This window comes from Schistocerca gregaria, chromosome 1 (assembly GCF_023897955.1).
Source record: "Schistocerca gregaria isolate iqSchGreg1 chromosome 1, iqSchGreg1.2, whole genome shotgun sequence".
In the NCBI taxonomy this organism is placed as follows: Eukaryota; Metazoa; Arthropoda; class Insecta; order Orthoptera; family Acrididae; genus Schistocerca; species Schistocerca gregaria.
In genome coordinates, this window is record NC_064920.1 from 639,955,992 (window position 1) to 639,975,317 (window position 19,326).

At 42.4% G+C, this 19,326-nt stretch overlaps 1 protein-coding gene across 3 annotated transcripts in view; it reads left to right on the forward strand.

Annotated features, from left to right (window-relative positions):
- Positions 1–19,326, forward strand: part of LOC126360439 (choline transporter-like 1) — a 141,831-nt gene that overhangs the window by 11,158 nt on the left and 111,347 nt on the right. For all 3 annotated transcript variants that reach the window (XM_050007711.1, XM_050007710.1, XM_050007712.1), the window contains one exon: positions 2,840–2,974. In XM_050007711.1, coding sequence (XP_049863668.1) covers positions 2,855–2,974 — 120 coding nt within the window. In that variant the 5' untranslated portion in view covers positions 2,840–2,854. The remainder of the gene's footprint in view (positions 1–2,839; positions 2,975–19,326) is intronic.

Below are 19,326 nucleotides of genomic sequence, written 5' to 3' on the forward strand. Positions count from 1 at the left end.
AGAAGATGCAACAAGTCCACTAAAGAGACAGCTTACACTACACTCGTTCGTCCTCTGTTAGAATATTGCTGCGTGGTGTGGGATCCTTACCAGGTGGGATTGACGGAGGACATCGAGAGGGTGCAAAGAAGGGCAGCTCGTTTTGTATTATCGCGTTATAGGGGAGAGAGTGTGGCAGATATGATACACGAGTTGGGATGGAAGTCATTACAGCATAGACGTTTTTCGTCGCGGCGAGACCTTTTTACGAAATTTCAGTCACCAACTTTCTCTTCCGAATGCGAAAATATTTTGTTGAGCCCAACCTACATAGGTAGGAATGATCATCAAAATAAAATAAGAGAAATCAGAGCTCGAACAGAAAGGTTTAGGTGTTCGTTTTTCCTGCTCGCTGTTCGGGAGTGGAATAGTAGAGAGATGTATGATTGTGGTTCGATGAACCCTCTGCCAAGCACTTAAATGTGAATTGCAGAGTAGTCATGTAGATGTAGATGTAGATGTAGAAGTCTTCAGAGTTGTGGATGTGGTGAATACACTTCCCCACAAATGGGAACAGCAGTTTCTTCAAGTACTTTGCTGTTGAATATGTTGATCACACCAGTGTTGCTGACAGTTGGGTGCAGTGGCATGTCTCTTTGTAGTATCCTCCTACTGAGCAGTGATCGAAGACACTTTAAAAAATAACTGTGTATTAACAAGACCAGAATTCAATTATAATATCCTTGTATGAATATCTGCATAGCTACATACCAAAGCAATATCTCTCCTATGGTGTTGTCTCTTATATACCTATATAACAAACCCTAGAGTTGTGGCAGGCAGTGCTGCTGTTGTGTGACAGCTGATATGCTGCTAATGATGACCAGGATGGATAGGGCCATGTCTGCTGGTGTGGAGTGCTAGACGAAAACTGCTGGTACTGCCAACTTGTAGTGCTGAAATTGAACTGCTGATGTACATCTCCTGATTAACTGAAAACTTTAGAGAAGACCTCAGTTCATTTTAGCATTAGTTCTGAAATTGTACTGTAATCATCAGTAGAGTCTTAAATCGTTCAACAATTAACTAGGAAAGTTGAAGTTTTGTTAGGGGTGGGTGTGATAAGACATTCTGTGAAACATTATTGAATATCTTCTCTGAAAACTACATAGAATAGATAGTTAGGACTCTCTTTCATGATGGAACTTTGTTGAATCTAATGTAAGAAATAGACTTGACCTGGGTGTCCACATTGAGACTCGTATCAGTGACCATGAGGCTGTTGTGGCAACAATGATTACCGAAGTACAAAGAATAACTAAAACAATCAGAAAGATATGTATATGATCAGTAAGCTCAAAAAGCAGTCTCATGTAGCACCTACTGAATATAATGAATCATATTGTCAAAATATTGTGCTTGAACAATGCTGATATCCGACAGAAGATATCTGACACCTCAAGATGTCAAGTTCAGCTTAGACTGAGGTGAAAAAAGTCATGAGATAGTGATATGCACATATACAGATGGTGGTAATAACATGTAAACTCAGTATAAAAGGGCAGTGCATTGGTGGGGCTGTCATTTACACTCGGGTGATTCATGTGAAAATATTTCCAATGTGATTTGGCTGCATGATGGGAAGTAAGACTTTGAACGCAGAATGGTAGTTAGAGCTGCATGCATGGGACAATTCATTTTGGAAATCATTAGGGAATTCAGTATTCTGAGATCCACAGTTTCAAGAGAGTGTTGAGAGCAGCAAATTTCAGGCATTATCTTGCACTACGGACAATGCAGTGGCCAAGAGAGTGTCGAGAATAGCAAATTTCAGGCATTATCTCACACTACAGACAATGCAGTGGCCAATAGCCTCCACTTAACTACCCAGAGCAGTGAAGTTTGTGCACGGTTGTCAGGGGTAACAAACAAACAACTCTGCATGAAATAACCACAGGAGTCAATGTGGGACATTTGATGAACTTATCCATTAGGACAGTGTGGTGAAGTTTGGACTGTGATAGCAAACAACCAACACATGTGCCTTTGCTAACAGCATGACATCGTATGCAGTGCTCTCCTAGGCCCACGACCATATTGGTCGGACCCTAGATGACTGGAAAACTGTGGCTTGATCAGATGATTCCCAATTTCAGTTGTTAAGAGCAGATGGTGGGGTTTGAGTGTGTTTGGATCCAAGTTGTCAACAATGCACTGTGCAAGCTGGTGGTGGCTCCATAATGGTCTGGGCTGTGTTTGCATAGAATGGAATGGGTTCTGTGGTTCAACAGAACTGATTGTTGAGTGGAAATGGTTTTGTTCGGTTACATGGACACCATTTGCAGCTGTTCATGGACTTTGTGTTCCCAAAACAACAATGGGATTGTCACCAGTCCACAACTGTTCATGATTGGTTTAAGAACAATCTGCACAGCTTAAGCAAATGATTTGGACACGCAGATCGCCAGACGTGAATCCCATCGAACATGTATAGGACATGATTGAGAGGCCACTTCGTGCAAAAAATCATGCACTGGCAACACTTTTACAATTATGGAGCAATTATGGATCACTATAAAGGCAACATGGCTCATTATTTCTGCAGGGGACTTTCAGTGACTTGTTGAGTTCATACTACGTCCAGTTGCTGCACTACACTGAGCAAAAGAAAGTACGACATGTTATCAGGAGGTTTCCTATGACTTTGGTCACCTCAGTGTATGTTTGTACATTTCAGCTGTCTTTTGTGATCCAGCAAGAGCTGAGTCATTAACTCTAAGTCTCAATGTCCATATGTCTGTCATTACCTGTTGTTTCACATTTATCCCCTTATAATACTCCATTGTTTATGTTCGCACAGGCCAGGTAAAGGAACATGACCTGCTGTGGTGGTAGTGATGATGAAGTCAACACTAGGACTACAGTACCAACAAGAAAAGAAGGCTGTACAGACATGCTATGGCTCGCTGTGTATGTTGCCTTTTGGTTTATTCTGGTAAGTGAAGTTTATTGTATAATGTAACATGCTGTTTCTAGCAGGATCTTCAGATTTTTTGTTTTTTTTGTTCCATTTTGCCTGTGTTATGGTAAAAGAAATTCAGTTGACATAAAAAATACTCCAAAGCTCCCACCGAAATGTGGTTTGAGTAGTATTTTTATGCTGCCTATGTTGTTGTTTAACAGACATAAGATAATTTACAAAGGGGGCTATACTTCTTAAGAAATATAGCAGAAGAATTGGGCTATGGACTGACAATATGAGTTGAATCTTCCTGGCAGATTAAAACTGAGTGCCCGACCGAGACTCGAACTCGTGACCTTTGCCTTTCGCGGGCAAGTGCTCTACCATCTGAGCTACCAAAGCACGACTCATGCCCGGTACTCACAGCTTTACTTCTGCCAGTTCTGGAATATGAGTGTGTGCTGAAAAGCAATGCCTCTGAATTTTCTATTCTGTTCTCAATATCCATTGAGGTATTACATGTCATGTGTATTACGTCATTGGCTTTCCCACTTTGCTGACAGAGGTTGCAATCCTCTTCCACTACAGGGCTCTGAATTGTAGTATACAACTTGGCAGCATGTAACATAACTGTGTCAGTGCATGAGAAAACCCTCAGAGAACTCAAAGCATGAATTTGAACACTTTGTACACATGGAGCACCCTCTCCTTCAGCACGACAATGTCAGACCACGCATGAGCACTGTGACATCAGCAGCAATTTGACGTTGTGGGCTGATTTTCATCAATCGTTTGTCATCAATCTTTCTCCATACAGTCCCTACTTTTTGTCCAATTCTCATCTGTTTCCAATACTTAAAGAACACTTTCGGGGACTTCACATTGATAGTGATGAAGCGGTGCAGGCAGAAGTGAGGTTGTGGCTCTTTTTTTAAAAAAATCAAACATTCTACAGTGGGAGTTGCAACAAACTGGCCTCTCATTGGGGGACTATGTTGAGAAATAAATATGTGAAAAGGAATTATGAAGATGTAGAATGTTAATAAAGTTTGTTTTATTTAAAAAAACTATAAGGGTTTTCATATAAAAATTCAGAGGCTTTACTTTTCAGCATGCTCCTGTATCTTTACATAAATCAAAAGTAATGGCATTTTGGGAGCAAAACACAATAAGATCAAAAAGTGAGAAAAATGGTAAAATGTTGGAGCACATATCCACCTTCAACTATCTTGGATGTGAAATATCCACAACATTAAATGACAAGGCAGAAACAAAACTATACAAATTTAAATGTATATGTGGGAAAATCCATGGAACTCTGAGGGGGGGGGGGGGGGGGGGGAGCACTGAAGCTTTATAAATCAATGGCAGTTCTGATAGAATTATGAGGAAGTGAGATGTGGATACTATTGAAGAAAGACAGAAGGAAATTATGTCAGCTGAGATGAAATTTCTCAGGGTAGTCACAGGCTGCACACTGGTGGACAAAATAAGAAACACAGAAATAAGACAAAAGCTACAGGATTTTTATTTGGAAACCAAAATTAAAAGGAATATAAAGTGGACTTTTGAAAGAATGCAGCAAGATTGTCACCCTGGAATTGTCATGAATTGTTATCCTGAGGGGCACTGCCTGGTCATAGGCACCTTCAGTGCTTGATGGGAGGATTTTTTTGCCTCAGTGATACTGATGGCTATTTTGGTAGTAGTATAGCTAATGGCAGGGTTTCCAAGTCAGACAGGACTCAGCAGAGGGGCCTTCCAAAGAGTGTTCACAACTTGGAGAAGGGAGGGCTGTGTTTTTCCCCAGAGAGATTCCAAAATTGGCTGGGTACAGCCAGGTAACCCTGATTTTCCCAGGCTGGGGCCTGGCCAGTGCCACCAGCCCTCTGCTACCATAAAAACTTGACATGCTTCAATGCTTCAGGGGATATCATTAGGCACAATGATGAAACATTGTTTATTTGGGAGCACAGTGTCCATGGCTTCACTGTCTGGGCTGCAAGTAAGGTACACACCTATATAAAATATCCCACTACCTCAAGATGTGCTACTTGCTGATGGAGTGAATGGCTGTTGATGTAAATAATCTCCAGCCTCCCCCCCCCCCCCCCCCCCCCTCTCAGTCCTATAAGGCTCACTTAGTCGTGCAGGGCTCTCCTTGAATTAAAGTTTGTTTGCCTCATGGCTCTTACTGTGGACCAGTAAGTGCAGTGTGACAACATATGGGTCAGAATAACATACACACAAAAACGATCGAGAGACTGGCTTGCCATGCTAAGCAGAAACCAGCATTTTGCAGTGGTAATAGCTGGAGCAAGCCTCATGATGTTGCCACATCAGAAGAAGACCCTTATAGTGAGCTACGTGACTGAAGGATGCAAAATAATTCAGTATAGGAACCTTGGAGCCATATAAATAGGTGTAATTTTGAAGCAGATTCATTCATTCATTTAGCAGCACCACTGGCTGCAGCCATGGGTTCGAGACTCAGTGAGGCCAGCTGCTTCCAGAACAATTTGCATATTATGTTGTGGAGTAATATGGCATTATGATGGGATTAGAGTTAGTTCAAAGGCATATCAGTACAAGGTGTCTCATTTGTCCTGAGTCACTAAATGCTCTAGAGTCACTAAATGCTCTACAAATGGTCCACTAAATGCATCCAAGAGACAAATTGATTCAGCTCATCCATGACACCTTATAGTGGCTTCGACACCAAGGCATGAGGGTGGTCTTTCGCTGGGTATCTGGACACACCGGAGTACAGGCAAACAACATAGTTTCCAGTGCAGACAAAGAAGCATGTCAGGATGGTCTTGTACATAGAAGTGCCCCCCCCCCCTCTGCATGTCGTCATCTCATTATCTGTCAAAATAATCATGAGTCAATGGAAAACCGAATTGGGGGGGGGGGGGGGGGGGGGGGGAGATGGCAGACAATATAGGCAAGGTGGACTTCATGTCAGCCACACCAGTGCAACAAAGTGCTGCTCACCAAACTGTGCATGAGACATAGCCCTTTAACACACTGTTTGTTCTCTCTCTGTCTCTCTTTTTTTTTCCAGTTTTGCTGGAGATCTGCCCATTATTCTCACCAACACTAACACATGGATTTCAAAATTTTGTGAACTGTCACATCTCATCCCTAAAGTGCTGAGAAGGGCATATGAACTTTAAAGCATTCTAAACAACTTCAGCCATGAGGGTAGCCTTCAACTCCCTGATATGAGAATGGCATGCGTCCTCTTTGTAAGGACCTGTTGCTGCTGAAGAAGAAGAATACTAGAAAACTGGGCCAGTATTCATCTGAGGCTATGTCACTATCTGTTTCTCATTATGTTCCTGGAATGAAAGAAACAGTTTACTGAATTGCAAATGAAAATATTTTTATTTATTATGAGTAGCCATCAAAGTGTAAGGAAACATGAGCAGGAAAATGTTCATAAAACTGTTAGCTATTTACTCATACAAATGGAAGATGATGTACAGATCTGTTGTAAATAGCTTTTTATACAAAAGACTATTCTGGAAAAAAAGTACAGGATGTATGTGGCTTTGGACTGAGAATAAGGAGTGGTGTGATTATCCCCACCTCCAGTTACTTTACATTACTTCAGATGCATGTTGGAACGGATGAATAAATCACACAGAGCAAATCTGGAAGTCCGTTTGCTTTTGGATGATGGATTTATTCTGCAAAACCAATACATTGTTATGGTACGCACTGATGCTCTCCTGTTACCACAGAGTGGAGTCTGTCTTTGGCAACACAAAGTAGTAATCTTTACTGGAGGAACTGGAGTCAATAGATCAGGCAGGGAGGGAAGAGCTACAGAAGAAGGGGAACAATAAGTGTGAATAGGAAGGGAAGTATGGGTTCATTTTAGGGTAGAATAAAATAGGAAAAAGTATCATTTAACCTTTAGTATCCAAGAGTGATCCAGACTCACTGCCTAGCCTGAGTAGTGATACTTGGGCTCCCTGTGACATCCGCAGCTCATGGCCACATGGGGTGCAGCTGCTACGGGAAGCATGTGAAATGGAACCGTCCTATGATTCGTGTTTACTAATATACCACAGCTCGTCAATTGCAGCCTGTCTCTCACTAGTCATTGAAACCTTAGTTACATGCCACTGATTGGTAGAATTTCAACTTTGCCTGATATAGATTTGTGATTGGATTTTTCTCTCTGTATGGTTTTATATGCTTTTGATGACTTACCTAAACTCTAGACATATGTTGGTTATTACCTCACCTCATGATCTCTGCTGTCATTTGTCTTGGGAACTGCCTGTTATATTCCATCAGTCACTATATTTCTATCTGTGTGAGTTATCTTTACCTGTGTTTCTGCCTACATAGAGTAGTAAAGAAAATTGGCAACAATAACTTTCTCCCCGTACAATTATTCCCATGTGCCTCATATCCTGAGTTTCTCAAGTTGCTGTATCAGCAACAGTAGGAACAGGAGCAGCACCAAGAGTAACAACAGCAGGAACTCCACCAGCAACAGCAGACACAGCTGTTACAGCTTCTGCAAAACCAACGACATCCTGTGGCTGCAGTTGGCTTGCCTCTCCCTCTACTTTTCGCTTGTTTCGAAAAGGCAAATGAGAGTGAAGAGTTTTATTTATGTCATCTTGTTCTTCACTGCAAGGTAAGTCAAATAACTGATCCCCGCCATCAATGTGTGCTCAAATAGTAATCTGTACAAAGTGGTGCAGAAATCAGCCTCACTTTCTGATGTTTGTGGTTTGCTGACTGATTATTCTGGTCACTCACACTGTTGCAACTGCGCTCAAGTTTAACCAATGTTTTCAGCAAGGTAAGCAATCTCATGCAGCATGGATGGCTGATTTACAGGACTTGGTGCACAAGTGTGACTTCTCCTGTAAACAGTGTGGCATGCCATATGCAGACTGCTTAACTGTGATGTTATTGTTCTTCTCACTCTGGATCCAAATATTAGTGTGAAAGCTGTAGAGGCATCTGACCCTACCTTGAGTGATGTGTTAAAAATTGGCAAGGCTTACAAAGTAACTGCATCAGCACAAGTTTTGTATCACAATTCTTTAGGCGTCAACATTGCTAGTTGTCTTAGCCACTGTTGTGCTCAGTGATCAGCTGATGACTTCCAGTCAACATTGTCACCTGATTTACCGACCATTTCCCATAAATTGCCCCCACATACTGCAGGTCCTGCACACTTCACATTGGGGAATGTCCAGAATGAAGGAAATTGTGTGATGTAATGTGTATTGACCTGTGGTTGACACCACCATTGAACATAATGTCTTGAATTGTCGTGCCTGCACTCACAACCAGTCAACCCCTGTCCAGTAGATCAGTGCTTGACTGCACCCTGAACAACCCTGGCAAAGGGTACATGTTGATATTGCTGGTCCATTTCTGATCATGTCGATGACCCCCTCTAACTTTCCATATGTCGCATGGATGGCTCTAATTATTATGGAAACTACTGTGTATATCCTGCCCATCATATTTCGGATGAAGGTTCCATCCAATAACCAGCCTCAGTTCATGGCATTGACTTTTCAGGATTTTTGTTGACACATTGACATTGAACCCTTGACCACCAATCCTTTTTATACCACATCCAATTTTGAAGCTAAGTGGGTGGTCAGCACCTCCAAGATGCAGATTCACAAACTACTAATGACAGCTGACTCCGGATAGCACTCGCCAGCTTCCTGGCTCGCTACTGTCCATCCCCATGAATGGACTTATCCTGGCTGAAACTTTTATAAGGGCCCACACACACTGCACCCTGTCTGAACTGTTAAGCCTGATTTCACGGGGTTACCTCCCTTGCGCACAACTTTATTACCCAGTGGACCCCCCTATTGTGCTTGTACTTTCGCTGGAACCCTAGGTGAACCAAAGGCATTGTCATCGGCAACTGGGGGAGGCAGACGTCTGAGGTTCAGGCCAGCCAGGAGCAGCTGATCCAGTGCCAGAGTCAGCTTCATCCACACCATGACATACGTTCCCTCTTCCCCCTTCCCTGCATTTCCTACCACCACCAAATGGGCATGCTGTCTGCAACCACCTCAGGGATGGCCTGTCCATGAGCATGCATCTTATTATTATGGCCTCTGCCCTTGTGTTAGGCATTGTCAGGAAGTCGACAATGATGAGCATAGAGTGTCACCAGAGGTCAAACACCTTTTCTAAGCCACTTCCAGCTCCCATCCCCACCATTGGCAGACCCCTACCATCACAGTCGGGAGAGTTTGATCATTGCTGTGTTGGCCATGGGGAACTTATTGGTCACATCTCCATCACTTCCAGCACCCACTCCCCTCAGCGTGATTAGCAGAGGACTGGGCCACTTTCAACTCCATGTGCCGATTAAAGGGGGAAGGGATTGGGTATACAGCTTGATTCATGTTCCCTGCCTAGCCTGAGTATCAGTAGGGAGAACAAGTCAAAGATACTTTGGCTCCAGACAACTGCCGCAGCTCTGACCATATGGGGGTGCAGCCACTGTGGGAAGCATTTGGGGTGGTGCCACCCTGATTAGTGTGTACCAGTATATCATAGACCGGCGATTGCAGCAACTCTCTCACTAGTCACTGAAACCTTAGTTGTAGGCCACTGAATAGTAGGATTTTGACCTTGCATGATTTATGTTTGTGATTGGATTTTTCTCCCTGGATGGTTGTATGTGCTATAGATGACTTGGCTACACTCTGGACTTGTGCTGATTATTAGTTCATCTCATGATCTCTGCTGTCATGCGTCTGGGAAACTGTGTGTTTAGTACTGCCGGTCTCTACATTACCATCAGTGTGAGTTGTTATAAATTGTGTTTTATACCTGCTCAGAGGAGGCTAGAAAATAACCTGTCGGCCTGCCTACTATCTCCCAGTGGCTTGGGCCATAGCAAACAAGAAGGTTGGTCACATGTCGAGCCATTGAACTCTTTAGCTACGTGCTTGAACCTTTGCAAAATGTGTGCGTTGTATGTCATTTATATTTTGGTGCAACTTAAGGAATTGTGAAATAATAAATGCTGTTGAGATATCTGGGAAATGAGTATGATTGATTCATCCGTGATCATAAATGAGTTATTATTTGCAAGTGGATAATGTATCAGTAACAATTTGTAAATGAATATGTAGTGTTTCTATGATTTTTTTGGAGCAATATGTTTCATTTTTTCCTTCTTTACTTGAACCATTATTATGCGTATTCCAAAGGATATTTTAATTTCATTTCATTTGACAGTAATCCGTGTTTCATCAATTTTCTGTAGTGTATTTACATTGACGATTTTTTGTTTTGCATTCCGATTTGTTTTTGTGACAATATTATCCCAAAACACATTGCTGGATACTATGTAAAATGTCTAACCTTCTTGTACTTCCACCTAAACACTCTAAAATTGGTGCTCTTATGCCAGGTGTCTGCATATACTTCCATATTATTGGCTTGTTATTTTCTTCTTTCTAAATTCATTGCTTCGATGATTGACACTGTCTTCCTCATCAGTGTAATCTTAAATGTTTAATATCCTTGGACATTTTCGTACAGGAAACACAGTACCACTATCCACAGCATCATTATTGGCAGAAGCTACTGAATCACTGTATGCAGTAACAAAACACTTATTACTGTCATCAGTATTGTATGTTATTTTTAATGACATGATAGGTATATGGGTGTGTGTGTTCCCTGCCGCCATTGGATAAGCAGCTGCAGCAGCAAGTCGTATACCCTTAGCTTACTTATTTGTTACATAGTCTAATTCTTAATTTCTTTGCATGTTTGTGGTACTTGCATTGTTTAATTCATAAATTTCGGGCTTATTTTAGTATTCGAGAGTTGTAGAATCGTGCTTTAGTGTTTACTTCATAGATTCTTACTTAAAGTGCGTGTGAGTTTCGTATAGGAGGCGTAATTTGGAGTTTTAGTTACTGTAATCGTAAATTCAGGCAGATTGTAGCGCAGTCGTTAGACATTTGTACAGGTTAGTTAATACATTCTTTGCGTGTTTCGCTTGCGTTATCTAGGCATAGACTCATGTTTCAGTAACTGTTATTCAACATCGATTAGAATGGACAGGGACTGCGATTGCTGTGTTCGGATGTGGGCTGAGTTGGCATCCCTTTGCTCACAGCTGCAAGTGGTGTTGACTTCGGTCGTGCAGCTGGAGGCTGTTGCCAATGGGCACCACTGTGGGGAGCTGGACTTGGGTATCACGGGGATGTCAACCTCGTCCCGTCTGTCCCCAGGACGGTCTGCCGCTGTGGTTGCCCCAGTTGCTGCCCGCAGTGGGGCTGAGCCCTTGCCTGTGGTTGATTGGGAGGTCATTCCAAGGCGTGGCAGGCAGCGAAAGACGTCCCCGGAGGCTGATCAGAAAGCCTCCCCAGTGCGTCTGACAAACAGGTTTCAGGCACTGTCTCTGGCTGAGCCAGATGCAGCTGCCTGCCCTGTTTCAGAAGATCATTCTCAGCCTTCAAGGTCCGGGCAATCGCAGAGGGTGGGCTTATTGGCAGTTGGGAGCTCCAATGTTAGGCGCGTAATGGGGCCCCTTAGGGATGTGGCGGCTAAGGAGGGGAAGAAATCCAGTGTGCACTCTGTGTGCATTCCGGGAGGAGTCATTCCTGATGTGGAAAGGGTCCTTCCGGATGCCATGAAGAGCACAGGGTGCAGCCAGCTGCAGGTGGTGGCACATGTCGACACTAATGACCTGTGTCATTTTGGATCTGAGGAAATTCTCTCTGGATTCCAGCGGCTATCTGATTTGGTGAAGGCTGCCAATCTTGCTTATCAGATGAAGGCAGAGCTCACCATCTGCAGCATCGTCGACAGAACCGACTGTGGACCTTCGGTGCAGAGCCAGGTGAAGGGTCTGAATCAGAGGTTCAGACGATTTTGCGACCGTGTTGGCTGCAGATTCCTTGACTTGCGCCATAGGGTGGTGGGGTTTCGGGTTCCGCTGAATAGGTCAGGAGTTCACTACACTCAGCTGGCGGCTACACAGGTAGCGGAGGCTGTGTGGCGTGGACTGGGCGGTTTTTTTTAGGTTAGAAGGCCTCGGGAAAATACAGGGTGGGTTGCAATCTCAAAGGATGCATGGTAAATACAGGACGTGCTTGGATCAAGGAACAGTCGGAATTGTATTTGTAAATTGTTGTAGTTGTGCTGGGAAAGTCCCTGAGCTTCAAGTGCTAATAGAAAGCACAGAAGCTGAAATCGTTATAGGTACAGAAAGCTGGCTAAAGCCTGAAATAAGTTCTGCAGAAATTTTTACGAAGTCTCAGACGGTGTTCAGGAAAGATAGATTAGGCAGAATTGGTGGTGGAGTGTTTGTGTCTGTCAGTAGTGGTTTATCTTGTAGTGAAGTAGAAGTAGATACTCCATGCGAATTGGTATGGGTGGAGGTTACACTTAACAGCCGAACTAAGTTAATAATTGGCTCCTTCTACCGACCCCCAGCCTCTGATGATATAGTTGCGGAACAGTTCAGAGAAAAATTGAATCTCGTAACAAATAAATACCCTACTCATACGGTTATAGTTGGTGGGGACTTCAACCTTCCCTCGATATGTTGGCAAAAATGCTTGTTCATAACCGGTGGTAGGCAGAAAACGTCTTCCGAGATTGTCCTAAATGCATTCTCCGAAAATTATTTCGAGCAGTTAGTCCACGAACCCACGCGAATTGTAAATGGTTGCGAAAACATACTTGACCTCTTAGCCACAAACAATCCAGAGCTGATAGAGAGCATTATGACTGATACAGGGATTAGTGACCACAAGGTCGTTGTAGCTAGGCTCAATACCGTTTCTTCCAAATCCACCAGAAACAAACGCAAAATAATTTTATTTAAAAAAGTGGATAAAGTGTCACTAGAAGCCTTCCTAAGTGACAATCTCCATTCCTTCCGAACTGACTATGCAAATTTAGACGAGATGTGGCTCAAATTCAAAGATATAGTAGCAACAGCAATTGAGAAATTCATACCTCATAAATTGGTAAGAGATGGAACGGATCCCCTGTGGTACACAAAACAGATCCAAACGCTGTTGCAGAGGCAACGGAAAAAGCATGTGAAGTTCAGAAAAACGCGAAATCCCGAAGATTGGCTAAAATTTACAGACGCGCGAAATTTGTCATGGACTTCAATGCGAGATGCCTTTAATAGGTTCCACAACGAAACATTGTCTCGAAATTTGGTAGAAAATCCGAAGAAATTCTGGTCGTATGTAAAGTACACAAGCGGCAGGATGCAGTCAATACCTTCGCTGCGCAGTGCCGATGGTACTGTTACCGACAACTGTGCCGCTAAAGCGGAGTTATTGAACGCAGTTTTCCGAAATTCCTTCACCAAGGAAGACGAATGGAATATTCCAGAATTTGAAACACGAACAGCTGCTAGCATGAGTTTCTTAGAAGTAGATACCTTAGGGGTTGCGAAGCAACTCAAATCGCTTGATACGGGCAATTCTTCAGGTCCAGATTGTATACCGATTAGGTTCCTTTCAGATTATGCTGATACAATAGCTCCCTACTTAGCACTCATATACAACGGCTCGCTCACCGATAGATCTGTACCTACAGATTGGAAAATTGCGCAGGTCGCACCAGTGTTTAAGAAGGGTAGTAGGAGTAATCCATCTAACTACAGACCTATATCATTGACGTCGGTTTGCAGTAGGGTTTTGGAGCATATACTGTATTCAAACATTATGAATCACCTCGAAGGAAACGATCTATTGATACGTAATCAGCATGGTTTCAGAAAATATCGCTCTTGTTCAACGCAGCTAGCTCTTTATTCGCACGAAGTAATGGCCGCTATCGACAGGGGATCTCAAGTTGATTCCGTATTTCTAGATTTCCGGAAAGCTTTTGACACCGTTCCTCACAAGCGACTTCTAATCAAGCTGCGGGCCTATGGGGTATCGTCTCAGTTGTGCGACTGGATTTGTGATTTCCTGTCGGTAAGGTCGCAGTCCGTAGTAATAGACGGCAAATCATCGAGTAAAACTGTAGTGATATCAGGTGTTCCCCAGGGAAGCGTCCTGGGACCTCTGCTGTTCCTGATCTATATAAATGACCTGGGTGACAATCTGAGCAGTTCTCTTAGGTTGTTCGCAGATGGTGCTGTAATTTACCGCCTAGTAAGGTCATCCAAAGACCAGTATCAGTTGCAAAGCGATTTAGAAAAGATTGCTGTATGGTGTGACAGGTGGCAGTTGATGCTAAATAACGAAAAGTGTGAGATGATCCACATGAGTTCCAAAAGAAATCCGTTGGAATTCGATTACTCAATAAATAGTACAATTCTCAAGGCTGTCAATTCAACTAAGTACCTGGGTGTTAAAATTACAAACAACTTCAGTTGGAAGGACCACATAGATAATATTGTGGGGAAGGCGAGCCAAAGGTTGCATTTCATTGGCAGGACACTTAGAAGATGCAACAAGTCCACTAAAGAGACAGCTTACACTACACTCGTTCGTCCTCTGTTAGAATATTGCTGTGCAGTGTGGGATCCTTACCAGGTGGAATTGACAGAGGACATCGAAAGGGTGCAAAAAATGTCAGCTCGTTTTGTATTATCACGTAATAGGGGGGAGAGTGTGGCAGATATGATATGCGAATTGGGATGGAAGTCATTACAGCAAAGACGTTTTTCGTTGCGGCAAGATCTTTTTACGAAATTTCAGTCACCTACTTTCTCTTGCGGCGATATCTTTTTACAAAATTTCATTCACCTACTTTCTCTTCCGAATGCGAAAATATTTTGTTGAGCTCTACCTACATAGGTAGGAATGATCATCAAAATAAAATACGAGAAATCAGGTGTTCGTTTTTCCCGCGCAATGTTAGGGAGTGGAATGGTAGAGAGATAGTATGATTGTGGTTCGATGAACCCTCTGCCAAGCACTTAAATGTGAATTTCAGAGTAGTCATGTAGATGTAGATGTAGATGTAGATGGGTTGTTTAATTCCATTAGGGGATTACAGCTGAGATGTGGGTATGCAATCAAAGAGTACAAGTAACTGAAGTAAGAGAGTATCAAGAAGTGTTGAACTGCGAATCTCACTTGTGGTGTTGTTGTATGTCCCTGCATTACGTATTATGGGCCAGGCTTTTCATGTTTATGTGTGGTCCACAAGAAGTACCATGAGGCAGACTCATGCTTACTATTTATGTCCAACTTCCTTATGCTGAGTCTCACTCATTGTTGTAGGCCCATGGGTTAATATACATGAAACAGAGTGGAAGAAAGTAATAAAAGATTTGCACAGTTAAATGCATTTGCAGATGTTATAAGTTAGCTCAAAATGTCTGTTACTCGTTCGACACCGTTGCTTCTATCTTGCCAACAGGAGCAATTGGGGCAGTACAAATAAGCCACAGACTTTTGTGAAATAGATTTAGTTTGTTGAATTTTGTAGTTTTGTGTAAAATCATCATTTATGGTGTTATTACTAGATCTAGAAAGAGTCCAAAAAAAAAAAAGATAGTGATTCCAAATGTGAAAATTTATTATGGAATTCATATAAAAGTCACACCTTTACGGCTGACGTAACGGTTGGGTTGCAGTGGGGACTTTGTTAGTTGTTTTCCCTGATCGTGTCTTCAAGGCCCGATGCCTTAAGACTTTATTGTCTTCTATGCATAATTGCATAGTGCACCACATCGGAGGGGTATCTGTTGAGAGGCCCGACAAATGTGTGGTTCCTGAAGAGGGGCAGCAGCCTCTTCAGTAGTTGCAGGGGCAACAGTCTGGATGATTGACTGATCTGGCCTTGTAACATTAACCAAAACGGCCCTGCTGTGCTGGTACTGCGAATGGCTGAAGGTAAGGGGGAACTACAGCCGTAATTTTTCACAAGGACAGGCAGCTGTACTGTATGGTTAAATGATGATGGCATCCTCTTGGGTAAAATATTCCAGAGGTAAAATAGTCCCCCATTCAGATCTCTGGGCGGGGCTACTTAGGAGGAGGTCATTACCAGGAGAAAGAAAACTGGCGTTCTACGGATCAGAGCGTGGAATGTCAGATCCCTTAATAGGGAAGCTAGGTTTGAAAATTTAAAAAGGGAAGTGGATAGATATGGTGGGAATTAGTGAAGTTCGGTGGCAGGAGGAACAAGATTTCTGGTCAGGTGAATACACGGTTATAAATACAAACTCGAATAGGACTAATGCAGGACTAGAGGAATTGAAATCCGTGGAGAAGAAATAAAAACTTTGGGGTTTACCGATGACATTGTAATTTTGTCAGAGACAACAAAGGACCTGGAAGAGCAGTAGAACGGAAATTTACAGTGTCTTGAAAGGAGGATATAAGATGAAATTCAACAAAAAGAAACTGAGGATAATGGAATGTAGTCACATTAAACAAGTTGATGCTGAGGGTATTAGTTTATGAAATGAGACACATAAAGTAGTAGATGAGTTTTAGTATTTGGGGAGAAAAATAACTGGTGATGGTCAAAGAAGAGGATGTAAAATGTAGGCTGGAAGTGGCAATGAAAGCATTTCTGAAAAAGAGAAATTTGTTAACATCAAGTATAGGTTTAAGTATTAGGAAGTCTTTTCTGAAAGTATTTGTGTGGAGTGTAGCAATGTATGGAACTGAACCATGGACAATAAATGGTTCAGACAAGAAGAGAATAGAAGCTTTCAAAATATGGTGCTACAGAAGAATGCTGAAGATTAGACGGGTAGATAATGTGACTAATGAGGAGGTACTGAATAGAATTGGAGAGAAGAGAGATTTGTGGCACAACTTCACTAGGAGAAGGGATTGGTTGGTAAGACACATTCTGAGGCACCAAGGGATCACCAATTTAGTTTTGAAGGGAAGTGTAGAGGGTAAAAATCGTAGAGAGAGACCAAGGAATGAATACTTTAAGCAGATTCAGAAGGATGTAGGGTGCCATAGTTACTCAGAGATGAAGAGATTTGCACAAGATAGATTAGCACGGAGGGCTGCATCAAACCAGTCTCTGGACTGAAGACAACAACATGCAGAATTATAGGCAATCTTGCAGGCGCTGGAGCAGATGATAGGAAGTGTCTTTCTATTGGGTGCCGGGGTACATGGGGAATGAAAGGGCAGGTGTAGCAATTAAGGAGGCATGTCTCGATGCTCAGTTAGTTTGGTGTGCCATCCCCCTGCATGCAATCTTCTCACTGTTGAACTATGGAGTCTTCCATCAGTGGCTGGAAGCGACGGACAATAAGCTCCATCTTGCAAAGCCCACAATGTGCTGTGGCATACCTCCTTCCAGCCATGTCAATTGGACGATGTTCTACTTACTCACCCTCACATCACATAGGCCACAGCCCTGTGGTGCAGAGGTCACTGTGTGCCACATTTTATTGGATTGTGTTTTATTTTCCGACCAGTGAGTAGTGGCAGATTTGCCAACAGGTTTACCCTCTGTTTTGAGTAATGTTGAAATGAATGTGGTGAGAGTTTTAAAGTTTTTTGATTTGCCCAGCGTGTTTCCAAAAATTTTAGGGAAATGTTTGTAACATGTTGAGAGGGTCCTGGGTTCGCCCATGTTTCTTGTAAGTGGTCATCCAGTGACACTTCCCTGAGCCTCTCTTTTAGCACCTCTGTTGTTTTGTTTCTGTTTTAATCTGAGATATGACTTTTCTCCATTGTATTAAGGTGTGTGATATGAGTGTTTGTGTAGTCCATCTGGTGAAGTGGGAATGAGTGCATGAGTGTCATTTTATAGGCTTTCTCCTGATTGTGCAATAACATTTTCATAATTTTATCCACATTTGTTTCTTTAATGTGCATAAGAGCACTGTAACCTTGCCATTGAGTGTCCTAAGCTCCAAACACACACACACACACACACACACACACACACACACACACACACACACACACAAATGTTGAATAAATGTTCTTGTTTTGCATGTCCTCTACATCAATGCATTTGTGCAAGCTTTGCTTGCACCTCTGGTTTCCTGTACCTTAAAGCACATCCTTCGCATCTGTCAAAATGGTCCACTGTGTTTCTTCTTCAAAGCACTTCTTATCCAATTTGCTGTCAAGGAGTAGTGTCTGTATACAACTTTCTTACAGTGAAGGATCATCTGGCCAACCATGTAAAAATATCTGCATACAACCTAAAAATTGGTACACTTAAATACTGCAGCTTAATATAAGAACCCCCATCTAGCAATGTTGCAGTAAGATGGTGAAGGAAATGTTGTGATTTTTATATACTTTTGTAATGGCATTAGCTTTTCTGGAGATTTTCTTTGTGAAAGATGAAAACTTGTTCACATTTGTTTCTATTGCCTCACAAACTTGATAAATATTGTGCACTAAGCAGGTCAAATATTTTAAGCCGAGGAACATAGATTTGAGATTGGAAAATGCAAGAAACATCTAAGAGGCTTGATCTGCAAGCATAGTCCCACAGTCCACACTTCATCACATTTCACTCCATCAGGCAACAATACAGAATATGCAATGTTGAAACTTTGTGCCATTGTGGAATGGTTAAGAATGCAGATTAACAAAAGCATGAGGTTCCATCCTGGGTCCCATGAAAAGTCTTAATACATATTTGTTCAGATTGTCAGTAGTTTCATCTACAATAAAATATCCTTGATCATTAGCTGCTACTCATTTGATTTGTAATGCTATTTCTTCTGAAGATGCAAGTGTCATACAGTTCTATCATTGGGGACCGACTTTTCATTATGCTTATCCAGGCATGATTTCACTGTGAGCTTGCTGAGCTTGGAAGTGGGAATACCACTTGTCAGAAATGCCATCAGACCCGCTGTCTCAGTGCACTGTTGCCATATTGTAGCTGCTTATTCCAGTGTGCTTTGTGCTTTCCACATTGGTACATTACAGTTGTCCACCTTTCATCAGAACACCACCCAGATTACTGGCACTGCTAAACTGTTTAATAATGTCATACATTCTTCCAGCCTGCATTTTTTGTTTCAGCATCTTGTATGTAGACCAAAAAAGAAAAAAAAGAACATTAAACAAGCAGAAAAGAACCCAAGTCACCGAAGCTTCACTTGTCTTTTATGTTTCTCAAACTGCTTCTGCTTGTGGTATGGACGTGAGATGGCATCTTGCAGTCAGTGTGTGGTCTCCATTCCAGAATTTTCATCTGCAGCAAAGTGTGTACTGATATGAAACTTCCTGGCAGATTAAAACTGTGTGCCAGACTGTGCCCTTCAAGAGCAAGCAAGATACCGAGTGAGCTATTCAGGCATGACTCATGAGCTGTGCTCACAGCTTTACTTCATAGAAGTTCTCCTGCAGACCTTGTGGGACTAGTGCTCCTACAAGAAAGGATATTGTGGATACATGTTTTAGCACACAAAAGTGTAAGATTACAAG